This window comes from Sturnira hondurensis, unplaced genomic scaffold (genome assembly GCF_014824575.4).
Source record: "Sturnira hondurensis isolate 20B ecotype Veracruz unplaced genomic scaffold, ASM1482457v3 Scaffold0014854, whole genome shotgun sequence".
Lineage (NCBI taxonomy): Eukaryota > Metazoa > Chordata > Mammalia > Chiroptera > Phyllostomidae > Sturnira > Sturnira hondurensis.
Genome location: NW_028087485.1, coordinates 11,274,215 through 11,300,723, shown reverse-complemented (window position 1 = coordinate 11,300,723; position 26,509 = coordinate 11,274,215). Strand labels below are relative to the sequence as shown.

General features: G+C 46.7%; 1 protein-coding gene and 1 pseudogene across 2 annotated transcripts in view; both read right to left on the bottom strand.

Moving 5' to 3' along the window:
* Nucleotides 1–26,509, bottom strand: part of FBXW4 (F-box and WD repeat domain containing 4) — a 74,054-nt gene that overhangs the window by 38,772 nt on the left and 8,773 nt on the right. For both annotated transcript variants that reach the window (XM_037064100.1, XM_037064099.1), the window contains exons 2-5: nucleotides 21,083–21,178; nucleotides 18,543–18,728; nucleotides 17,933–18,065; nucleotides 13,409–13,503 (exon numbers count right to left, since the gene is read on the bottom strand). In XM_037064100.1, the coding sequence (XP_036919995.1) occupies nucleotides 13,409–13,503; nucleotides 17,933–18,065; nucleotides 18,543–18,728; nucleotides 21,083–21,178 (510 nt within the window). The remainder of the gene's footprint in view (nucleotides 1–13,408; nucleotides 13,504–17,932; nucleotides 18,066–18,542; nucleotides 18,729–21,082; nucleotides 21,179–26,509) is intronic.
* On the bottom strand, nucleotides 10,802–11,245 carry LOC118999493 (small nuclear ribonucleoprotein E-like; annotated as a pseudogene).

Here is a 26,509-nt window from a genome sequence, read left to right as displayed (position 1 = left end):
CAATAACCCTGATAGTTGATGGCTCTCACACTGCATATATAGTGGAGTAAATCTGAGGACGTGCAGACTGATTAGACTATAAGCCCCTGGATGGTAAAAACTGTCTCTTGTGTTACTTCATATTCCCCACGTGTGACCTTACACATTATAGCATTCTCAACACATCTGTAAGGCAGGTGCTCAGGAATATGCATTACACACAGAAAAATGTTTCTGAGTGTACATTGTCTTTTTAAACAAATTCCAATATTTTAACTGAGTTCTTTGCCCACAAAAGGTCCCAAGTGCGAAACTGTGTTTAATGCTATAAAAGTAAACATAAGGAAGGATCTTTTCAGGGTGACAGAAATATGCTAAAGTGGATTGTGGTGATGGTTGCACAGCTCTGTAAATTTGCTAAAAATCATAGAATTGTGCACTTAAAGTGTACACTTAAAGTGGGTGAATTTTATGATATATAAATTATACTTCAATAAAACTGTTTAAAATAAAAAAGTAAATGTAGGTGCATGCACCCTTAATTTAACTAACTGTAAAGAGGAAGGATTCTCTATATAGCTGCCTGATACTAAAATAGACATTTAAATACAATTTATGTTTTTTCTAATTATAAAAATAGGCTCATTATAAAAAATTTAAATACAACAAAAGTAAAAAGAAAGTAAATGTCAGAGAAATCCACCATATAAGAAATAACTCTAATGAGTTATTAGAGTCAGATAAGTGACTCTCACTGTTCTGTGACCTTTTTTCACTTCATGAAATTATGACATCTTTTGGGATCAATTAGCACACATCTATATCATCCCTTTAATGACTATGTAGAACTCTGTTGAATGAACATACCATAAAATATTTAACCAGACCCCTATTAATGGACATATATGTGTTCTTAATACAAGTCTTTATATGTACATCTTGTACACTTGTCTGGTTATTGCCTTAGGATAAATCCCTAGAAATAAAATTTATGTATCAAGAAGTTTTCACACTTTCATTTTGATACTCACTACCAAACTAACGCAAGTGTAAACCCCTAACTTCTCCCTTCCTTCCTGCAGATAGCCCACCGTTACTGCCCACAAAGAAGGATTTCCCTGCCCACTGACCTCTAACAAGTGGAAGAACCCTTTGAACAACTTACATTTTCATGTTATTTTTTTGGTTTTGATTCTCAACCGCAGCTCACCCTGGATACTAGGGAGATTCAAACTGGTCAAGAAAGTAGAGTGCTCCAAACACATCAACTGACATGTCCCTCTCTCTTTGCCAAATGTTACAAGTCTCACCCTCATGCCCATCTGACCCTTCCTGTGGCTTATTTACCACGGGACCCCACCCCAATCACTCACTCGGTCTCCTCCCATTCAGGCCCAGGAGGGAAGGGGCCTAGGCTTTGCCAGGACAGCTAACGCTACAGCTGCAACAAGACAGAAAATGACTAGAGAAAGCACTGGCCTATAAGAGTAGAGTCCTCAGGAGAAAGAGACAGCAGGTCATGTACTCTGAGCTGTACCCTCCCTGCAGCCCTGCAGGCCACTGCGCAGTGAGTTCTGGATGTGAAGCACGTGCTAAGTGATGGCCATCGAATGTGGACAGCATCCTAAGAGGGAGACTGTGCTCCTGAGTCTCCAGAGTTTGGACTATGCACCACAGGACTACCCCAAGGCAGGACTCACACTAATCTCTCTTTCAAAATGCCCCAATCAGTGAAGAAGGAAGGGAGGGACACGCACGGTGGCCAGGGGCAGCAAGGGTTCATATCAGTTTACCCCGTACATCTCAAGCCTTTCCTTCCCTGTGTGTTCAGTCAGTGCACATCACATGTGCAACAGAGCCACACTAAAAGAGCAGATATAGTCCTCACAGCTGCCCAGGGCCTCTACTACTGAGGCACATTTATGCTTGAAAAGCTCTTCCTTCTAGCCTTTGTGTCTTCCTATCTAGTTCAGCTCCTACAAAGAAGCCGGTCAGAAGCTCCTCACCTGACTACTTACTATGCCAGCATAATGAAAGCAGTGGCCTTCCCCTACGTATCCCCACCTCTATCACCACCAGAGGCAACACAGACATGTGTCCAGCCTGTGAGCAGAAAGCGACACCTCTCTAGATGGGACCGGTGAAGCCTGGGAAATTGAGAATGGAAAAAGGCCTGCTGGCCCCACATTCTGCTTCATCAAGCCTACCTACGGTGTTGAGAGGATCGGAGAGAGCATACAATGAGAACCTTGGCTTTCATGCCTTCGGTAGGCAAGCAAGCTCCTGCCTCCAGATGCAAGCTCTCCAGCCTGTACACAGAGGCTCCAGCCCCCAGGGCCACTGTGCACATTTTCTAAAGTGTACTGACTTTGGAGGGGACTGCTATTTCCAGCCTGCTGTGAAAATCAAAATCCTACACCATGACCACCATGGCCCTTGTTCCAGAAGCTGGATTATGGCTTTGCTGTAGGAAGGAGCAGCAGAGAAGACAGCAGGGCCAGCTGAGCAGGGCCAGAGACAAATCTGAACACAGGAATATAGAAAGAGTGCATGTGGGATGCGGGTCACAGCCAAATATGATTTATAATTATTTAAATCTCCTAAAAGGTTCACTCTCATTATTGTAATTCCCATTTGCAAATTAAGACCCTGCTGAAGATTTTGGATGTTATCATATCCCAACACTCCCCCTGCCCCTCCTATACTTTTTTTGTTCCCCATCCATGTTTTAAATTTGCATTGCAAACTATGAAAAAGGAAAGCTTCTGCAGAAAGCAATTTCCTGGGCCAGCAGCTCTTGGACTAATATTCCCTTTGCAATTACCATGGCTTCTGCATGCACGTCCTCGCCTCCTTCCTCTCTCCAATCCTCCCTCCTGTGCCAGCAACTTCTGCTTAAGCCGAGTCCATCTGACAGGGCGCTACAGACCATGTCACAAACTACTTGCTGTGAAAGCGCCCTGGCCAGAGAGAGGAGCAAGAGCCAGTTGGGAAAAGGGGCAAGGATCCTGGGTAGTCAGCTTAATAGGCCACCCCAGGGACATGGGGGTAGCACCCAGGTACACAACTCTCACAGAAGACGGCAAATAAAAACCCTGCTCCCAAAGTTCTGGATCTTCAACTTTAAGAGTCCTGTTCAAAAAGCTGTTAAGAGAGGCACAAGGGTTAGCCCCTGTCCAATCCACAAAGCCAGAGATCTTCTGGTCTGAAGGAAGAGCAAAATACATTTGCTGGCTTGCTTAAGCATAAATGCATCCTCTATGGCCATCATACATAGAAACTCTAATCAGCACAGCAGAATTCAGAGTCGGCGCTGACCTTTGTGAATCACAGCATTTGTACAGCCAGCCTCCCACACCAACAACAGTGCCAACATGCGCTACTGCTGGTGGCACACACAACGTCTATGCTCTTTCCTGGTGTGAGGAAAACGTTCCAGCTTTTTTTTAAAAATATTTTTTTATTTATTTTTAGACAGAGGGAAAGGGAAGGAGAAAGAGTGGGAGAGAAACATCAATGCGTGGTTGCCTCTAATGTGTCCCCCACTGGGGACCTGGCCTGCAACCCAGGCACGTGCCCCGACTGGGAACTGAACCAGTGACCCCCTGCTCAATCCACTGCACTAAACCAGCCAGGGCCGTTCCAGCTCTTGGGTTCCAATCTCCTAACCCCCAAAATGGAACTATAATAAAGAAACTTACTGAAACTCACTGAAACAGGGGTCATGGGCAGCAGAATTCCTGTCCTTAGGTCTTAAGCCCATGACTGAGTAGAGCCACACATGACTGTCCCGAATGTGGAGACAAAATACAGCTGACACGATGGACTGCCACCTAGTGATTCGGGGACGAGGATGCTCATAGATGGAAAGGGGGAGGTACATTTCCTTCCTTCCTTCCTTCCTTCCTTCCTTCCTTCCTTCCTTTCTTTCTTTTTTAAAGATCTGATTTTATTTTTAGAGAAAGGAGGTGAGGAGAAAGAAAGGGAGAGAAACATCAATGTGCGGCTGCCCCCTGAGTGCCCCTTACTGGGGACCCAGCCCACAACCCAGGCACACACCCCAACCAGGAACTGAACCCATGACGCCCTAGTTCACGTGGCGTCACTCAATTCACTGAGCCACACCAGCCAGGGCGGGAAGCACATTTTCAAAAAATCTGGCTTGAAATAAATAGAAAAACAAGGAATTTAAGATGACTCCAAAATAAAATACTGAAATCTGCCCCAAACTGCCTGACAGCTACCTATTTGCAGGAGGGTAGCGTGACCCTCCTACCTCAGACATGACCCCCCAGTACACAAACGTATATTCATGCTACTGATCAGCCACATCCCCATCACTGCCTTTTTCACTCAGGTCTACTCAACCCCCAGTCAACTTACAAGAATAAGCTCCGTTGGCTCAAGAAACTAAAACCACAGACACTTCATGAAAACCCCTCTTCTGATTGGTCTGAGTACCACAGCTAACAGGTGGGGAAGCCTTAAATATACGAGCACTGTCATGACAGGGCCACTGGGACGGATCAGTGCTGTAAGTCAGACAGGACTAGAAGTTTCCGCCCCGCCACCAGGTTCCTCTTCAGCCTTGACAGATCAAACTCAAGCCGATGCAGGCAGCAGAGATCAGTTCAGTCTCTGAGCCAAAGGTCTTCACAGTGAGGGACCAAAGCTGCCCTGGCCGGGCCTCTGCCGGCCTGTGTCCCAGATTAATCACCACCAGGCAGGGCCTGGACACTGGGCTGCAATCTGAGCCCAGCAGCACCTGCACCCGGGTCACCCTGGCCCCTCCTGCACGCCCCTTGAGCGGGACTCTAGGGCATGAGGGTGTCCACCTGCTGGAATGGGAGGGCAGGACACTCAGCCATTTCCAATTCTGCAGATAAGTCAGAAACTGTTGAGTGGACAGCGAAGGAAGGAGGAAAGGCGGTGACTCAAGCAGTAAAGTCGAGGCTCCAAGAGAAAAACTATTCTGAGCCTCTGAAGAAAAGGAGGAAAAGGCCCGAAGCCCCGCTCTGGAAAGAAAAGCTAGCTCTAGACCAGCAGTGGGGGAACTAAGCCCTCAGAGGTCATGAACTAATGAGGCGCTCTGTGAGTGTCTGGTATACTTTCCCACCATCCATGGATCTTCAGGAAGCTGATGAGGAGAGAGAGCAGGGCAGGCGTACCTTTTCAAAACACCCCCAAATGCTGCTAGATATGCTAGTACAAAAGGAAGCTTAGAAACGGGTCCATTCTGTGGGGTGTGGGAGAGCCCCCTAGGAACACCAAGTCCTTGGAAAAGAGTTTCTTCAGTGACCACCTACATCAGCACGCTACTTCAGACTCCATCCACTCAGAGCTGGCAACTAGGTATGGTGTGTGGGCACACATCTATCCGGTCTAGAATGCACTTTTCAGAACCAAAGGACCCTATTATATTACAAATTCCTCACAGACGGTAATCTCGTTTATATTGTTGCTTCTGTAAGTGGAGTAGAAGGAAGTACTCTTGAGGCTCAAAAAAGAAAAAAAATCTAAAGGAGGAAGATAAACATGAAGACCGTACCTTAGAACAACCTGTCCCAGGCCCTAACCTGCGCTACAAGGAGAAGCCACTCGTGGATGCACCGCCCACCCCGCCCCGGCAGGCCCTGTGGCCCCAGGGGAGGGAGGGTGGGGAGGGGTCAGGGTGTCCCTTGAAAGAGCTGAGAAAAGCACAGGCCAGGTAAGAGCACAAGGAACTCCTGCACGGTGCCTTCATTCGGGGAGGAACACCCACATCCTGACGGCTGCCCCTTGTACCTCCAGAGCTCCATCTCCAGGAGTCCCCTTTGAACTCCAGCTGCAACCAGAGTTAGGGCAGAGCAGTGGCTACAATCACACACTTGCTTGGAAGAAGGGGCGTGGGGGGGTGCCACATGTGACAGGCCATGAAAGGTCCCTGCCTATAAAACAGACTGGAAAACAAACCCTTAATTTAAATGTTAATGAAAGTGCTGTGGAGACATCAGAGGCTTCCCGGCTGCTCAGAGAACAGCTACACCAGCCACAGAATTTATGGCTCCCCTTCACCCTCCCGCCTCCCTCTCTGCCTCATCACCCACTGAAGTTTAAAGAGTAAAAAAAAACAACTAATTTTAACATTAACTCCATGCTTCCACCTTGGGATGTGATTGCTAAATTATCTGTGGGCAGAACAGTGATCAAAGGTGGAAAAACACAGGCACGGCGCACACACAACCCAGAAAAGTCAGCCACAGCTGTGGCAGGAAAATGATCTTCTCTCTCCCCTACACGGTAGAGGAAGAGAAGACACGGTAGTGCAGGCGGGGACCGGAGCGGAAAGAGGGGAGAGAAAACTCTGACCCCTCCAAAGTGCTTCGTTCCCCCACCTGAGAACTCAGCATGCAGGTCACCCATTTGATTGGTCTGTCTCTCCACCAGACCCGCTGCCTAGTTCACTGCTGTTTCCCCAGGGTCTAGCACATGGTACTGTAATGCTTAAGTACCTGGACAGAGACAGAGAGAGAACGGGGGGCAGATGGCAAGCGGGAGAGACAAAGATGGATGAAGAATTGAGACACTGCGACTGAGGGGCCGAAAGGTACCCATCAGCAGGGGCAGGGTCTCCATGCATGGGCTCTGTCTCTAGCCTTCTACAGTGGCCTCTGTTTCTCTCTGTGGTATTTTATTTGTCAGCTCTTGACAACAGAGCCAACCTTGCTGGCCAGGGAAAGAGTCGCTCCCACAAATGGGTTCTGGGCCAGCCCGGACTGGTTGGGTTACTGGTCTCAGGCCAGCAGCTTAGCACATGAGCCTCCCTGTGCCCATCCTGCCCTGGCTAGTGGCAGATAGCCAGAGTCTTGAGGAAATGAAACCCACCCCTGTCCCTGTGGCATTTCATCCTTGCTACTGATGGACGTACCCGCCAGAGAGGCTTGGCTTACACAGGCAATGAACTCTAGGGTGGCGGGCACTGCCCTGAGACTCAGCAGGACCAGACTCTGATTCAGCTGTATCCTTACCCTAATCCTTTTCCAATTTTCGGTCGTTTCAGGCTAGACCGAGGGGCCCACCTAGCATTACCCAGAGCTTCCTTCTTTCTCCAGGTATCATGCCTCCCCTTCCGGCCATACCAGCCCCTGGTCCCTCCATGGTGCCTCTGTGCCTCTGATCCTCTCATCTAGGGGCACCACATGCAGGAAGCTCCCTTCTGTGTGCTCTGCAGCCTGGCAAAGGGGAATGCCGGGCCAGTTCTTGCCTTAGCAAGGTATCTTTTCCCTAGACAGGCCCGAGAGGAAGCTGCCCTCTTGCCTTAGGCCTGGGAAGGGAGAACAGAGAGGTCGTCGAGTTGGCCAGGGGCCAAGCCACCAGGAGAACCAGCTACAATGGGAGGCCTGACCAAGCCATCCATTGGAATATTCTTTCAGGTTATCAAGCTTAGGGATCCTCTTCAAGAACCAGCTCTCCACTGCCAACCAGAAAAGGCAAAACTCAGAGGCACAACCTTTCCTTTTGATTCGGCTCCTCCTCAAAGCACCAAGCGAGTTATGAAGCCTAGGGCCAAAGGATTGCTGAACCACTGGGAACCAAAAGAATCCAAACCAAAAGTTGGCTGCTCCTTTTTCCAATCTTTCAAACCTCTCCGTCAGGGAAAACTCCACATGCAATTACTTTTCACTAAAGAAAGGTGCATTTCAAGAGGCTAGTGAATATGCATCTACCCCCCCACGCAACACACAGTAAACCCTGTAGCCACTGGAACAAACACCCTGCTCTCCCAAGAAACCCACCCCCTTACCAAACAGTACACAGTGCCTGCTTCCCTTCCAGACTCCCCCTCACCTCTGGGAGGAGTGAAGCAAGAAGGGGCAGCTGCTCTGTCAAAACCCCCCAGAGGCCACAACTCACTTTACAAATTTGAATCGGTACATTTCATGCAGACTTGGACTAATCCCCCAAAAAACAAACAGGCCACCACAGTGAGCAAAGTAACACAAAATTATATTGTATATTTAATAACACGGGTAAGTCAAGTTTCTGCACCTATACCGCTCATATATTTCCCTAATGACAGAAACAAGAGAGAAGGGATTAAAACCCAAGTGTCCTGGGAAGCCGTCCTGACCACAAGCACTCTCATGATAGCAAGCGTTGTTCTGGGATGGGGGATGGATTCTTTCGGGCACCTCCTTTCTCCTGAGGGTAATAACTATGGTGTATGAAGAGGAAGGAGGAGCTGTGGGTTTCTCTCTCTTCCCCTCCCAGGAAAACAGGGCAAGCAGGCCTACAAATTGATTCCACCATCAGGGCCCCCATGGCTGGCTGGCTGGCTGGCTGGCTCGGAGGGGGTCCTGCAGACTGAAGATCTACAAGGACCCGCACTCCCAGACTGGGGCAGGCATTTACAGCTACCTGAGTGAGCCCAGGCCTCGACTACACACTGCCTTCTGCCACACCTCTCTCTCTCTACTCTGGCCCCAGTCCCCACAGAGTCCTTCAAGGGCCACAGCTACTATCCAAGACGCCAGTGGTAGAAGCATAGCGAAGACCTGGGGCCTGCCTCGTGGTCCTCCCTGAGCCCACAGGATGTGGCAACAGGCTGAAGACCGGAGCACCAACTGCTGCCTCTTCTACTCCACCCCACATGCGCCCCACCTTGAGGTTCTCTAAGCCTCGATTTCTCCCTCTGCCCGAATGGCACCCCTCTTCCCCCTCAAAGACAGCCTACTTTCAGGCACTTAGTATCACGTGGTGACCATCACAATTATGCACCCATCTTATCCCCACCTATGAATAGGACTTCTGGGGGAGCTGCCTCATAGCACGTGTTCGGTCAGTACACGGGAAGGAGGAGAAAGGGGGTGGGAAAGGAAAAGGTGAAAAGCAGACGGGAATGAAAGTAAGTCTTCAACGGTTCTGCATTTCCTCATTCTTGAGCATTTCCTAACTTTATTCAGCTGTCAACAATTTTAGATGGCAACAAAACGTATTTCACATTTTAAAAACTCTGCTTTTCCATGTTACTCATGGAAAAGTGCTTGGAATCCAACACGACCTCAGGAGGTTGGATCTGTGAGACCAGCTGGGCTGAACACACCCAGCCCCACAAATGCACCCAGACACTGCCTGCCACCCCGGCAGGCCTTAGTATCTCACTGCTATTCCACCTGAACCCACCGCTCATTAACAGCGCCAGGCTGGGCCTCCTCTACGGGGGGAGGGCCTCATCCACAAGCCAAGAATCTTAAAAACAGAACTATCGCTATTAGGGCAAGAAGAGGGTAAGACGCAGAGTGAAAGGTCCTTGCCTGCCACCCTGCTGTGGAGACAACTGGTTTCCCTCCTGTGTTTTCTGAGTGCTCGAAGCACGTAACTGGTGTGAAGTATCATCTTCCATGCCTGTTTACGAATCAAGAACTCAAGGTCATGGAAGGAAGGAAAGGTGACATCTGGACACAGGAAAGAGTACCTGCTTTCTTTCAGTCATGAGCACCTCAAAACAAGCCTAGGGCTTGAGGTTTCAGGTTTCACACTATAAGTGTCTAAGTTAACACATAAGCAAAAAAAGCAGAAAAGCCCCAGCATCAGATAAATATGATAAATAGCTCTGACATATTATTTGAAATTGAAGAAAGAGATTAAGAGAAACAATGTGCCAGATCTCCTAACTGTCCAGGTTCCTTCTGTGTAAGGGAGCTGTGGGGGCCTGAGAAATTGCCAGGTAAACCACCCTGGCTGGTGTGGCTCAATGAATTGAGTGTTGGCCTGTGAACGAAACGGTTGCCAGTTCAAATCCCAGTCAGGGCACGTGCCTGGGTTGTGGGCCAGGTCCCCGGTGGGGGGTGCAGGAGAGGCAACCAGATTGATATTTCCCTCTCTTTCTCCCTCCCTTCCCCTCTCTCTAAAAATAAATAAAATCTTTTAAAAAAGAAGAAATCAGGTAAAACCAGGAGTACCTGCCCTAGAGGAGGACAGCTGCCCCTCCATCCCCACCATGTTCCTCATGAGGAATTCAGGGTCTCATCACATTAGTGACACTGCTGACCATAGTTCATAGGAAGGTGGCAGGAAGGGGAACAGAAGGCAGCCGGAACATTACAGGAGGAAAAGGAAAGGAAAGAGAGATTCCTGCTGAGTGCCCACCTCAAGAAGACTGCAAAAGAGCAATGAACTCCACCAGGGCCAGCCAAAGCCCAGGGCAAGAGTGGAGACACGAGGCCATGGAACGAACGCTACACCAGAGAGGAGAGATTCTGGTGGACATCACATTACAGCCCTTCTAGCTTTGCTGAGTGTTTTCTTATTCATTACTGCAGGTCATAGTCATGATAATCTAGAAAGGTCTATAAAGGGAAAAATATTTATATTGAATAGATGAGGAAAATGAGGCTCAGAGAAGGGAACTACTTACCTGAGACCATTCTGTTGGCTGGTGGCAAAGCAGAACTCCGGTCTCCCAGAACAGACCCCAAGGCTGGGAGGCAGTGTCTCCCAGATTGGGATAAATGGATAAGTTTGTTGAAAAGTTCAAACCCATGGACAGAGAGAGATGAAACTGATCTAACGACAAGACGAAAAGGCCCCTATCCCAGAATAGTTCTGGGTACGAGAAAAGGGGCAGAGATAACACCGGCACACACCCTGGTCTCCTAGTGCAATGACAGAATTCCAAAAGCAAACAATTTCTTTAAAATAAAAACAATCACATAGCATTTATTGTCATCTAATAATAACAAAAAGGTAATCAAAATAATATGAATAAATGTTCAAGGACGACCTACAACAAAGAACACAAACGGTACTGCTTCTCAACAGCTTCTCACTTTGTCCGTCATTTCTAGTTAGAGACCCTGTGGAGCAGAGTAGTACCTCCTTTGAGCATGCTCCGACCTAGTTGTCTTCTTGACTTTGTTTTAGAGTGCATCTCTTCTGCACCATCTGGTACGAGGTTCATGTATTCATCAAAACCAATGACACAGCCCTCTATTCACACATTCCCCTGCTCATAAAGCCACACCTGAATCCAAGATCTGTCCTGCAAGTACCTGAAGATAAGGTTGCTGATGGGCTGCACCATCACCTTCTGCACTCTTTGGCCTTGGCCACAGTATGCCATGGTGGAAGCTGACAAAAGCCCACACTAACTGCCCTGGCTGGTGTGGCTCAGTGGATTGAGTGTGGGCCCATGAACCAGGGGGTCACCAGTCTGATTTCCACATGCCTGGGACACATACCTAGGTTGTGGGCCAGTTCCCCAGTAGGGGGCGTTCCAGAGGCAACCACACAGCGATGTTTCTCTCGCTCTCTTCTGCCTCCCTTCCCCTCTCCCTACAAGTAAATAAATAAAATCTTTAAAAAAAAGAGACCACTAACCCATGCACTACCTCAAAAAGATACTTCTGGAATAAAGCCGCAAACTATTTTTAGAGACTAAGATATGCCACCTGTGGAGTTAGGGGAAAGGTCATCTCAAATAACTCTGGGTCAGGAGCTGAACAGCCAGCCAACAGTGAGTGAAAGACTCATCCCAGGGTCAAGAAAGTACACCAAGAAGTCTCTGAAGGAGAATGTGAAGAGAACGTAAGACTCAGGTTTTCACCAAAGATGAAGCACATCAAGGCCACAGCAGAGGGTCTGGCAAGGAGCTCATGACTAACCAGGGCTGGCTGCCAGCAGCGGTAGCAGTCGGAGGGCATACTCGTAACAGAAAGCTAGGTCCTTCCTCAAAGCCGGTCTCCAAGTTGTAGCCAAACCCCGCAAACTCTCTTAGTTGTAATCTAAACTGCTACCTAGCGGTGAGGGCAGACTCTGTCCTCAACTTCTTATTGGCACCATCTTCAACAGCTGCTGCGCTCCATCCTGTTAACAGGGGGCCTGGCACAGTCCAGAAGAGGCGGCGGGAGTAGAAGAATATGGCGTGGGGGTGCTGGGAGGGTCTGTCTGTGTTCTTTGGTCTAAACCCACGGGCAGGAAGCACGTGGACTATCTCCAGCCCAGAAGAACTTCCCTCTACCACCCACCCCAACCCACCCTAGTCCCCTGAAGCCAGCAGACGTCCACAGGGAACCACCAAGACAGTCACCAGCATACCTGTCATCCCCCACAGACTGTCCCACCTTCCTTCGATCCTCACACAGATCCAGCCCACAGACCCTGAACCCTGGCTCGCTGGCTGAAACAGGGGTAGCATGAGGAAGAAACTGAGCAGGGGCCGAAGCTCACTGGCTCCATTTTCCACCCTCCGCTCCCACACACTTAGGCCTCTCTACTCCCTGCTGATCTTTCCTTCCCTCTTCCCTAGGATGGCTAGAATGATTTGTTCCAAACAGCGACAGGTTTATAGGTTAGCCGACACCTCCGCTCTGTGGAATTTTAATTAACTTCTCCCATCGTCAATATGCTAAGGAATGGGGTCTCCATTCTCTGGGGTCAGCAATGTGTTTCAGGTCCTGCTATATCAGCCGTCAAATTGAAGAATTAATGACGTGGCTAATCGGCTCTAATTCTTTAGGAAGAAAAAAATTTGAAAGGGAATTGTGGAAGGGGGCAGGAGGAGGGGTGCAAGCTCCTTGGGGTGAAGAGGAGGAAAGGGGGCTGAGCAAAGGGGGGAACTGACTCTCCCATAAAACAAACGACTGACTCAAACTCAGTTTTGGAGGGTGGCGGCCCTACCGCTTTCCTACTGATCATCTGGATCGGGAGGGAGGGACAGAGGAAGTGGGGAAGACCCAAGGCAAACACTGTGACAGAGCAGGTATAGGAGAGGGCATCATTGTACGCTGCTGGGGAGGAGAGAGGCTCTGCCTTAGTCCACGAGAGCCTAGAAAGCAGAAGTCAGGATGGAGAAAGCTAGAGAAATACCAGTCAGGCCAAAGGGTAGGGTAGAGCCATCATCAAAAGTCTGGCACTTCTGCTACAATGGTCAATAGATCTACTCCACGTACACGTCTTTGGATGAAAGCCCAATGGCCCACAGGCCTCATGCCTCTCCTGACGCCTCAACTCTGTAGGGGCTTCTCCGGGAGACATTTTCCAAGGGAACACACCACTGACGTGAAAGCTGTGGGAGCAGGCTCGCTGGTACTGTCCCCTCCCCAGGGTGCTGAGAGGCCTCTGCTTTAATAACAGCCCGAAGGGCATCTATTTCAGACAGGACACTGTTGTCATAGCTGGACTCAGTTATATTCTAACATAGCACCTTTTCCATCACATTCCTGGGTCTGGTGCTTAGGAAGCTGGTTCCTGGAAGATAATCTCAAGCCTATGCATATAGGCAGTGGGCTGCAGACCTCAAGTCTCTGGAGGATTCCCAAAACCTCCAGGAGAGTAACTTAAAGCAAGCAACCTAGAATATACAGGTAGAAGATTTTCTAGCCCACCTGACCTTGTAAAATAAAAGCATTATCACATGGGACATAAGCATATCCAAAAATATCTCCCTTACCTGAGTAACGGACTGATAGCAATGGACCAGACTCGGTCTTCAGTCTGGATGGTGTGTAAGCACTGCCCAAGCCGGCCTGAGGCCAAAGACCAAACCTGGAAACAGGAGAGGAGATGCTCTCGTTGGCAGTGCCTGGATGGACGTGGGGTAACAGAAAGATGCACAGGGTGGGGGTGACTGTCCAGGGGGTGGTGATGGTGATGGTGGTGGTGGTGGTGGTGGTGGTGGAGACCCTTTCCATCCTGTATACACAGAGCACAGGGTGCTGGCAGAGGGGCCTCTCAGCTTCCAGACAGCCTACCACCCAAATAGACCCTGGCTCCCAGTCCTAACCACCCTTTCACCTCTACCCAATGGCTCTTACTTCCCAGCTGATTTTCTACCAGGGAATCAGAAGTTTCACATTCCTCAGCTGAGGCCTGACTAAGACAAGTGAGCCGTGGGGCTCACCTCTCTTAGCAACCTCCCCTGTTTGTGGATTTTCCTTTCTCCTATCTCTCACCAAGATTTCACTTTGGGGAGGTAGGGGGGAGGGAGGAAGATCAAGGCACAGTGCAGGAGGAAAGAGACAGAATTAGAGAGAGGAGTAAAAAGAGAGATACAAGAGAAGGAAAGAATGGAAGAAGAAGAGAAAACTCTAAGTAGCAAGATGGTGTGTTGTTGTTTGTTTGTTGACAACGCCCAGGATCCAATGCTATTCACGTTGTCGACACGGAATTTAGCACCTAGTGTCACCAAAAGTAGCAGAAAAGCTTAACTCTTTTAAGCTCCCATATCTCCTACAGGTTAAAAATATTGCCTGGAGCACATTATCTGGTCCCTATCAGTCAGGAATGTACATTAGCAGCCACTCTGGGCTTAACTCTAATCAACACTCATGGAGCCCTCTCAGCAGTCAGTGCATTTAGCAATCTCCCATTAAGCACGAGGCCCCCCACCTCACCCTACCCTAGATGACACACACAGGGATAGAAGCCTCTAACTAAACAGAAAGGAAACCTCGAATATACAGGGCTGTCCCCAGACAGCAGCCAAGGAGGGACCCTGGGACGGCCGATGGGTCAATGACCTCTCGAGGTCCCTGCAGTGCTATAAGGGGAACACACAGGTCAGTCAGCACCTTAGATGGAAGAACTTTCAGGAAACATTCCTTGAGTTTAAGGGGTAAGTAATGGAGTGGGGGTAGTCCAGTCTCCTTGGGGTCACATGATATCTCTTCCCTATAAAAGGAGAAAGTGTTTCAGATTTTGTGTGTGTGGTGGGGCAGTGGGCATGAGTTACTTCTCTCAACATAGGGAAAAGAAACAAATCTAACAAGAAGATCCTGAATGAGGAGGGGCAGAAAACAAAGGTCAATACCACAAATTTCTCGGCGCGCCACGATTCCAGCCCACTCTTCTGGATCTACAGTCAGGCCACTTGGGTAGTAACTAGATGCACTTCCAATGTCCTCTTAGATGGCCCCATATGGGAAGGGAGGTTTGCCTCCTCCCTGACGCAAGCAAGCCCCCAGAAGACATGTTCTTGCACGGGTGGTAGGAAGTCGCTAAGGACTCTGATTACAAAATCTTTTGGGACAGCCTAGGCCTGAATTCACTGGTGCCTCCAGGACACAGGCCAGTGGATTCCCAGATCGTACAAGCCACAGAACAAGGTTCCTGGTCTCCAGGAGTGGCTTGGGGAGCATGCGGCCAATTCCGAGCATCATTTCGGGAATGTGGGCCTCCTAACCCTCCCCAGCAGCGCCCCATCTACAGAAACATGAGTCTGCTGAAGACACCTTCACCTTTAGTGGTCAAATACAAAGAAGACCCATCCCTGGAGATGTAACCCAGGGGGAGTAGACTTTTATACAGTCCTTCTAAAAAGCAACTGGCTGTATGTACCAAGACCTCTAAAATCACCAAAGTCTTTGCCCTGGCTGCTGTGGCTCCATTGGTTGGGTGTCAGCCTGAAAACCGAAGGTCACGGGTTTAATTCCCTGCCAGGGCACATGCCCGAGTTGTGGGCCAGGTCCCCAGTTGGGGCATGTGCAAGAGATAACCGATGTTTCTTCCCTCTCTCTCTCCCTCCCTTCCCTCTCTCTAGAATCAATAAAAGAAAAAGAAAATTAAATTATCAAAGCCTTTGACTTAGTCGTTCTATTGCTGAGACCCTAGTTTGAGAATATAAACCTAAAACAAAAAAACTACATGATGAAAATATTCCCAAAAGGCTGCAGTCACAGAAAGGGCTTTAGAACCAGACAAATCCGGGCTGAACCCTCTTTGTTATGTATCGTCCCTGGTCTTACTGATGTTTCATAACTCCTTAGCCTCAGATTCCTCATGTGTAAAATGGGAAGGAATACCTATCTTTCAGGGTCACAGTGCGGAAAAGTGAGGATACATACCTATAAATTACCCAGCACAGTAGGCAACAGAATTTGGTAGGTATTAGGCATCAATAATAATGGTTCTTAATACCATAGGAAAAAAACTACATACAAACATTACCAAGAGGAAAAACAGTGACTAAATTATGGCAAGTCCATTGTGAAGCCATTAAAAATGACACTAACAAATAATTTGTAATAACACTAGAAAACCTTATAAAGTCAATACAGCCGTGTACACTGGATAGCTAAAATATATTGTAAGCATATTATGCAGCATAAAATTATCCTAAAAGATAAAATGAAAAAGATAAATAAATGCAAAGGGCTTAGCATAGTGCCTGGTTACATTCTATACGGTTATAAATCAAACAAGGAAATATATGCACTGAAAAATAACTGAAAGAAAAAAAATAAGTTCAAATGTACCCTCTACAGAAACTCTCCCCTTCCGAGCCAGATGTGATCCCTCCACCCTCCGAACCTTCTGGCCCTTTCCCGAGAGCTTTACACCTCCGTCTCTGGCCGTTTCCAATCCCCTTCACAGTGCATGCAGGTCTCGGCTCCCCTTAAGGAGTGAGGCTGTATCTTCCTCCCCTTTGAAGAGCCCTGGGTGCCTTGTGTAGGCACATATCACAATGAATGAAACAGAGAAAGAGGAAGAAACAAAGGGATGGACAGTTCCAGCCCAGGCCCATCAAGAACATAAGTTACCATTCTGCCACATCTCAGAATACGGCTGGCACCACTGAAACCCAGAGAAGCAACTCCAGCTAAGTTGCAGTAAGTTTAAAACTAAGGTTCCGGAAGGGGAAGGAAGAGGGCTTTCGGGGAAGTCACTTGCTCAGCAGTCTTACAAAGAAAATGTTTTAGTTTTGCCACCAAAGATTTCTGTGCAAATTGACTTCTGAGCGGTAGAGAAACTTAAGTCCAGTCTCTTTGCAAGGAATGGTACAGAGATAGTGGCCGATCAGAAACCTGAAGTATAGGGTGTGAGAGTGGGAAGCAGATAGGAAATTCAGTTTCCACGTCCATTCAAAGGTTTTCTGGATTTCTCAGAAAATTTGTTTGTGGGTGTGCATGTCTCCGACAGAATACAAAGTATGAGGAAGAAGACAGCAAAGGAAGGAAAAACTTCCACAAACAAAAAAGAACATACTTAGCTCTTTTTATATAAATGAGTGACACTTTTCCATGATGGAGTAGTCACCAGAGAGTGCATGGAGTCAGAAAAGTTAGTGAGTAGAGACTGAGACGTCCCTCTCCTGAGTCCTCCCTCTCTCCCTACATGTCTTAGATGCCTGTTTGCAGACATGAAAACGGAGTTTGCTCCTGTTAGCACTACAAAGTCTCCAGATGCTGAGAAACAGACAGGCAAGATGCCATCAAGCCTCCTGCACCATCAAATGAATTGTCAGCAAAGTTCCCACAGCAGCCCGAAAGGACCAGGCCCATGTGGGCCCTGCCTAGGGCAGCTGGACACTCAAAAGGAGAAAGTTCTCTCTCTCATGGGCGGGAGCCTATTTGACTCCAATGGGAGGAGCCGAGTCCGTAAAGCAGGGGTCACACTACTTATCAGGCTCATTCTGCTGGGTCTTGGCAGGGGTCTGACTGTAGACCAGACAATTTGGCAGTGATGCAACAAATAACACCCTTCTCTTGTCATTTTTCTACTGCTTACTGACCACATCACTCTCCAGAGAAGCAGTAAAAACACATTTTAATTATCAGCCTGATTGCTTATAAACAAGGTGGTGAAAAATTAACCTCCCTAAACAGAGAGCAAGTAAAAAGAGGGAGATTTTAAAATAAAATATTGGGGTCAGAACTCAACCCACAAACTTGAGGAAATTCAGCTCAGGGAGGAAAAGCTGGCCAGGCCCTCTGTTTTTGAGTTCACGCCACATTTCAAGTGAGTGGCAAGCTTCCCAGCCACTGTCCACTCCTCTCCCAGGCCAGCTGGCAAGGACACAACCTGGCATGGCAAGCTGCATGCCAGAGGCACATAAGTGAGTCCTTTATTGTGTTGTTTCCTCCGCCCCCACCCAATGTTTTCAGCCAATCCCAAGACTGCAGCCCTATCCACCCTCTTCCACCCCACTCCCTATAGACAGAAGGGAATACGGTATGTAAGGGGGTGACCACCTCACCTTGGCCGTCCTGTCCCTGGAGCCACTCACAATGATGCCCCCTTTGCAGTCCACACAGTTCACCTCCTGTTCGTGAGCCGAGTACTTGACAGCGAAGGTGCTATGAATCTTATGAACGCCAATCTTTCCATCTCTAGGAGAGAAATAAGGAGCCCACCCCGAACAGCCAATTATTCTCTCTGTAAGAGGAGAAAAAGTCACAGAAATAGCCCAAGCCTGGAATGATGTCCATATTTGCTAAGCTTGAGGCAGTTTAGTCCAACAAGGTTCTGACCTTCCAGATACCTTTAGTTCTTCAGCAGACTTGGACTGAACAGAGCTGTGAGACAACAAATTTCCCCCTTGGGAGTATCGAGACCAGCTTCGCTTTTCATTACAGGCTCTTCCTGTTTTCCTTCCCCAGCTAACCCTATTAAGAGCCTTTGGTAAATCTCTGTACTTTAAATTGGGGGAGGGAGCAGGGCGGAAGCAGGTGGAGACAAAATAATTACTCCTTCTTCTAGTCTCCATCCTCATCCCTTTGGAGGTAAGACAGAACAGTCATACACTGGCAGATGGCCCCTGAAGAGTCCTAAGAAAGAGGGTGGAAGGAGAAACCTGTAGCACTTACCCTCCTGCACTGATAATATGTGAGTTGGCCAATACAAAGTGGCAAACGTCCTCATCATGCCCAGCAAAGACTCCCAGGGGCCGACGGTTCAAGCTGGCACCATCTGGGCGGAACTGATAGGCCAGGATGAAATTAGCTTGGGATATGTACAGAGAATCACCCTCTAGCTGCATCCAGGGCATCTGACTGCAGGGATGAAACACAAAAGTTAAGGATCATCAAGATACAAAATGAAAACCTGACTTCAATCTTTGGAGAGGCCGACTGATCCCCAACTTAGCAAGGATGACCTGCAAGACTAAGTCTATATATGCCTCACTCTCCCCTTCTTCAAAGAACTTTGTGGTGACCTTATCATCTCTGGACTATCCAAGAGAAAGTGAGAATTAAAAAGCCAATTAAATAGCACTTTTAATTGGAGAATGCTTAAGACTTGAATTACTGAGTAGGCAGAGCTTAGAAAATGCAACGATTGAAGGGTGGGAAGGGCCAAAAAGAAACCTCCTACCCTGATGGGCTAATCTTTTTTCATTCTGTATCCTCACTAATTTGAAGTGTGTGTGCTCAAATTTCAAGGCTCCAAGACTCTCTTACATGCCTCTTTTCTAATAGATTGGTTAGGTATGATAGAGAAAAGACAAGAGTGGTCCCAGGGAAGCTCCATTCCCTTGTCCTACTAGAGAAAAGGGGCCATTTATAAGTAAAAGGAATAAAGCCATTTAGGAAGGGATGCTAATAGCGTACTGATTAGATGCCTAGATCTTCACAAGGGATACCTGCATTTCTCTCTTAGAAGGTACAGGGTAAGAGTGGCAATGGAAAAACACAGCCCCTAGGGCAGTTTACTACAATTCAGGGGCTAAAGAGAAAGAGCTCTCATTGGTAGCTGATAAAAGAAATCCACACTTAGTAAAAGATTCCCCTTTACAATCTGGCAGCAAGAAGAGAGGTTAAAAGCCACAAACCAGTCCCATGGCATGAAGTGAGCATTAAGAAAGAAGATTCTGCCAGACACAAGGGTCTCTGGTGGGGACTAAGCCCTTTCTCTAAGGTAGACATCCCAGCAGCCTGCCCAACTCTGCCTAGGGATTCTGGAGCTACCAGGCCCAAGCAAAGCACAGGGACAGTTGATTTACCCCATTTATGGAGACACCAGCTCTCATTGCCAAGCCCGTCTGAGCAAACTGGGCTGTGTTTCTTCCCCAGACTTCTTAATATAAGCGTCATGGGAATGTGGAAAAGTTCTGCAAATTGACTTGACGGGCCATTAAATGCAGCTTGGACTTTGTAGTAACCGACATTCTGCTCATGAGGTTTTACAAGTGTGTGCATATATTATGTGCAACATGTGTAGAGTGTGTATAGATGCCTTCATTCCCACTCATTATACACATTCCTCTTCAACATCCCTTTGCACAAGTTCGTGGCACACCCAAGTGGGCAGCAAACAGAGGGGTTTGGAATTCATGTTTAGAGCCACCTGGTAGGCAGCCATTGCCTAGGACAAGAAACTCGGTTCATGCCAGGTGAACAGTGGAGAATCCCAGGGCAGCCTGCTAACTATTTTGTGTGTTTATTTGCCAAACTGCTTTAAACCAGCCAAAAAAAAAATGCCAGGGACAAAACCTTGATAGAGAAATAAACTCTACTTTCTGGTATTAAAAGACAAAAGTGGGAAGCTACGGGTAAAGTCCTGCATCATAAGAGCCCACATTTCTCCATCACCACCACCACATCATTCACAGCAACTGATGTCAGTAAAACAGCAGACTGGACACAAGCAGGAGAGAAAGGGCCACCAGAAGAAGAAGCCTGCCTATATCTGTCAGTACAGGTACAGGTAAACCAAGAATGAGGAATCATGGCGTTCACTATCCATTCCAACCAATCAACAAGGAGCACTCTTTTTGTAGGGAGTCACACAGTGACTGAAATAATTTAGCATTGGTGAAGCATAAAATCTGTGGCATGAGCACCCCCAAAGCCATTACCTAAATCTGCTGGCACTTTTCCTAAGCTCTGCCTCCTAGAACGTATATATATCCAAACCTTTATATTCTACTCTGCCCTTTAATAAAGCAGAGGGAAAGAACTACAGGAAGCCAGGAGTGAAGGTTTAACTTCCTACACTGGAAGAATTAAAGAAAAATAATTGTAAAACAAGATGCATTGAAATATTGGCTTCATTTATGTCTTTTGATGAGATACATTAACAGTGGTTACCTCTGAGTGGTAACTTACAAGTTAAGTTTTATTTTCTTCTTTAAACTTTTCTATTTTTCCAAATTTCTACAACAAACATTTGTTACTTTTAAAATCATAAAAAATATGAAACTCATTAAAGTGAAATACAGTTTCTGTAATCCTCTTGGTAATGTGAAAAAAAGTTGTCCCTCTAATGCCCCCTTTGTGGTGTTTAAAGGATCACCAGGACCATAACACCTAAGACAGGCTATTTGCATCCCAACTAGGACCGGATTTTTCACTTCCCAGCATGCTTTTCTGTCCCAGGGAGCTTTCAGAGTCAAGAGGCTCCTTACCTGCACCTCCACTTCAGCAGAATTCCCTCTCGGCAGCGCCCCAACCTCCAGTTTTGAGACACCTTCACTCGTTCCTTCACTGGCACACTGGCCATCCTGCATCGAGACAGAACAGATAGTCCAGTCACTACAACGCACTGCCAGCCAGAGAAAATGCCTTACAGAAAATGCCAGAGAAAGGCTTACAAATTAGGGCTCGGGAATGTCCAGAACATTTCTGGATATAAGTGAAGGGGCTAGGAGACAAGAAAGGAAAAACTCTACTCTCCATACTAGGATAACTAAGAAATTCGAGGAGAATAGTCTTTCCTTTAAAGTGTCTCTAGTCAAGCCAAAGCAATCTAACAGAGAAGAGATGACAAACAGTGCTGGAACCACAGGCTGTCCCTAAAGAAAAAGCTGATTTAGATTATCATCTCACAGCACAATATAATACACTCCCCCAAAATGAAAGAATTAATTTAAAATAGTCTCTTTAACCAAAAGAGTTTAAAGTATTTAAATTTTAAATACCGCATAGAGAAAAAAAGAGATTGCAATTTCCCCAACAGAATGGGGAAAATGAACAATTAATACCATAGGTACAAGTTTCATACTTAAAATTTTTCAAGGACTGATGGAGATCTACCAGGATGACACACCCAGACTGCAAGACCCTGTCACCCACATCCAACGGCAGACAAGAACAGGCCTCCTTCCCCCCCTCCCTCCGGCGCTCGCATGATAAAACACGGGGGGGAACACCCCATGACCCCAGTTTACAGACAAACACCCTGAAACAATTACTGAAGTACCACCTCACATCTATTAGATGGAAATCTGCTCTAGCTTTGGTTTGACAGAAGGGTTTGGGTTGGTTACACACTGCTAGCAGCATGCTGGAGCAGACGCTCAGAAAAGAATTCTGTTGAGAAAAGCTGTTAAATGACAGCCTCTGACCCAGCATTCCCACTTTGGGCACTCCATCACAAAGAAATAATTCAAAAGAAAAATATATTTTTATAAAGATATTTACAGTTACAGCTATATATTAGCGCTAAAATCTGGCAATAGTCCAAATGTCTGTCTATGGGGGAGAATGGTGTACTAATCCACAAGAATATATTGCCACTAGAAATGATAAATGTGAGGACTGCAAATGGCTGTGGCAAGGGATAGTAATTTTAAAACTAAGTCAAATTAGCCCTGGGCCTGTGTGGCTCAGTTGGTTGAAGCATCATCCTGTAATCAAAGGGCTGCAGGTTCGATTCCTGGTCAGGGAACATGTCTGGGTTGAGGGACCAGACCAGGTCCCTGGTCCTGACGGGCACAATCTCTGGTGCGGGCGCACACAGTACAGAAGGCAATCAATTGATGCTTCTCTCTTGCATCAATGTTTCTCTCCCTCCCTCTCTCTAAAAAAGCAATGAAAAAATGTCCTCAGGTGAGGATAAAAAAACTTTAAATAAGCCAAATTTATAAAATGAAGGTGAGGAGACTACACCAAATTACGTCTCCATAAATAACAGAAGAGGTAAATAGATGCTAGTTTTGGAAGTGAGCAATTTTTTAAAATATATCACATAATCATGAAGAGTTAGGTCTTTCAATTTACATCTAAATTGTAGATTAAATGAAGTTATGGGGAAAGCACAGAATGCAGACTGAGGAAACTGGGATTCAAAGCTGGTTATTCAACTTTTCTAATTGTCAATTTCTTCATCTATGAAATGAGGATAGTATTCACACAACTGTGATGTTTTAGAGATGACAACTAAAAGTACAGCATGTTATTAATCTCTACAAAATGGTTATTATTACATAAATATACATAGTAATCAATGTCCATTAATGGTGTCATCTTTAAAGCAAACTCAATAATCATTTGTTTTTCTTCTAACTCAATTATAACTAGTAGAAACTGTACTTCTCACGTCAAACTTAGTCCCCTTCAGGTTGAATGATTAGGTTTTGGGTGTACGCATATTAAGAGAGCTGAAACCAAAGACAGAGAGCTGAGGACAGTAAAAGGTAGCCCACAGGATGGCCCAAGAACTGCACTCTCAATGAAAGAGATCAGACTCCCTGGGAAATCTTACTTGCACATCCCCCCAGATACAAAGGGAGAGATTGTCTGCAGCTAACCTCTCCTCTTTCCTCTTCAGTTCGGTCTAAGTTCATAGGTGGAGATGAAACCAAAACTGAAACAAGGAGGGAAAGAATCAATATATTTCCTGAATTGGGAGAAGGACAACACTTCTCTCATCTCCCTGGTCACTTAACTGCAATTTGGTGACACTTTACTAAGGGTCAAAGCACTGCCCTGAGGGCCTGATCACAGCAGCAAGAAACTTTCAAAGTTGAACTTTAGAAGCGGCTACCAAAGAGCAGGTGCAGGCCCCCTCTCCCACGATGACACCGTAATCAAAATACGGGCTCTGGTCCTTCTCATCAAATTCCATCTCTTTAAAGCCAGTCCATTTGGCTTTCACTTGAGAAGAGTACCACTTTGTTAAAAGAAACAACTAGGCTTTTTCATTCCTTTTGTTGGTTCAGTCATCTCCGGTGGTCAAATCATAAACATATCTTTACTAGCTTCAGGACCTGAAAAATCAGAAGGAATAAAAAAAAAACCCTTCCTTCTCTGAAAGTAGACATCCCTCCTTCCCTGTGGGGACCTGTCATGGCCCAGTCAATGGGGGTCAGTAAAACAAAGCGGCAGAAGTGGGGATCCAATAAGGACCCTTGAACCCACCCTTGAAATGCTGTTTGGTTGGCTGTTTCTCCAGCATGATTACTAGTGTAAGGTGGGGGTACTCCCTCCAAAAACGACTGGCGCCCTGAAAATAAACCTCTTGCACGGAGGGATCCCTAACCCGGCCTGTGGGCCTACTAGAACTTCCATTTTCCCAGCCTTCCTTCTCTTGCCTCAGGCTCATTTTTCCACTTGGGCCCCCACCTTCTCAGCTTTCCGGCACTTAGTCCCCATTACAGTTTGACTGCATTCTTGGACACATGACCTATTTTAAACAAAAACAATACAACATGCACCCACAGTAAGCTATCGAGTCCCTTAAAACCTTGGCAACAAGTCAGTCCAGAGGGACAGAAATTAATCTAGGCAGTTATCTAGATTCCCCTTTCATTTCACCTCTCCTCACTGCACCCCAAACCAAAAGCAAATAAATAAACCTAGTCAGAAGAAAAATGGCTGGGGGGTGAGGGAAGGGGAGGTATGGATACATCAAGAGGTCTTAACCTGCACAGTCCCTAAGATCAGAAAACTCCTGGATCACAAATCAATGTCCCTCCCTGCTTCATCTTGTAGTTCGATTCCCCCTGATGCCACCCAAGCTGCCTACCTGTGTGATTGGCATGATTACCGTAAGCACAACTTCCTGCTGACTTGGAAATTCAGAAAAGAAGGGTGTCTGTCCACAAGTGACAATCAAGGCCATCTCAGGGGCAACGGGCTGAGGAGGGGGACAGGGCTATGCAAAAGGATGCTTGGGGGCTTGGAATTTTTAATTAATACTGTCTCTTGATTTCTTTGATCTGCTTGCTCTCCAGAAAGCAGATTTCCCTGCAGAGTGTCCTACCCACTAGCTCTTCTACTAAAACTACTAAGAATTTGGCTTTAGGAACAAGCACTTAGATAGCCTAAGGTCAGAAACTTCTATCTCTTCGTTTATACTTGGCATTAGTCTAAATCCTCCAATGGCCCTCAGCAGCAGAGGTCCATAATTAAGGTTCAAAAAAATCAACGAAAAATCATTATATTGTGTTACACTGCTTACCCTTTCCGCCAGGGAACAGAAAGTAACACCAATATGCAGGGGGAAGTGAGATTGTAGGGAACACGTCAGCATGAAGACAGAATCATGTACAAGGGGAGCATGGAGCAGACCCGCATCTCCTTTGAAAGGCCTCCAAATGACAACTCACCTTATTCATCCAGCCTCACCTCCTATCACTCCACACTACGCAACTGAGCTCCAGCCAAATCCACCTCTTCTACATTTATAACTATACCCATACCTTCTCCTACAATGCCAGCACTGACCTACCACTGTCTTTGACAAAAGCCTCCTTCCCTCTTCTGGGCCCTGGTCAACCTCACCCATTCTTCAAGATCCAGCTTAAACCTCTACTTCCCTGATTCCTCCAAACATTCCTTGCCTTCTCTTGTGAACCCGCAGACAGAACCTATCATAAACCTAGGCTTGTTAGCTTTTCACAGCTGTATGTCTTGTTTGTCGAATACAGTCATAAATTCCACAGGGGCAAGTCTTCAACCTCTTAGCACTTCTAAAAGTGGATCTCGACCAGTGGCATAACAGGAAACCTGAATAAGTATGCCATCACATTTTAATCAATGTACAGCATTTATTTCCATTCAACTAAAGAGCCATACTTTTATAAAGCTTTCTGTCAGACACGATACTGAGCCTCGGTATGACTCATGACACAGTCGCTGCAAAATAAGAGGAAGGCTGGGTGTTCGGAGGAGCAGACGTAAACTTTACCTCAAAGTAGGTTGTAAGAGAACAAGGCCAGGGCAATAATAGTTCTACCCAAACAGGAACACAGCAGATGGTAAATAAGCACAAGCTTTTCAACTTTCTGAAATTTGCTTTAAAAAATAAAAAAGACATTCAGCTTTTAATCCTTTAACGTACTATCAAAAATTCTAACACCACCCAAAAGTACGCCTTGGACACAAAAGGTGGGAACCATGGTCCTAGGAGAACAGGTATTTTGATAGACACTGCTTAAGTGAGCACTCGAAGTACAGTTCTCCCTTTAGCAAGCCACACTTTCAACAATGTCTGTAGGTTTTCAGGAGGCTGGACACACTATCTTCAAGCCCCCAAAATGTACAGCCCTTCCTAAAAATGTATAATTCAGTACATCTTCAGGAATTCAACCAAGACTTCCAAATTCTTATGCTAGAGAAGCTCCAGGGAAGAAATCCGAGCAGGTAAAGTATCTTAAGGTGGCACCCACACGTCAAAGCTGTGCAAAGCAGTTTCAGAAGAGCTGGGCATAACCCTGATTCCTGAGGTGAGCTTAGAATTTCGGTCACGTTCACATTCACATTCATTTCCACCCGTTGGTCAAGTCCTGTATTTGCAGGGCACTTGACCAGTGTGCATGTTCTACAAGATGTCAAGAAATGTTAAGCAGTGAAAAAAAGAATTTTATCATCAAACCATTCTGTGCAGTGCTGGATGCAACAGAATTAAATGGGCCTCTCTATCACAGGACGTCTCAGTGCCTTTAGTTTATCAATGGTGAGTCCCCATTGGTAAGGGGGTGTACAGCGCAGCATTTCCCACACTTATTGGGTCAGAATCAGTTTTTCCAAAGTTGCCCAGTACAAGACTAATCTAGCACTTTACCTGAGAACAAACAGCAGCAAGAAAGATGCCACTATTTTTTGAGGAC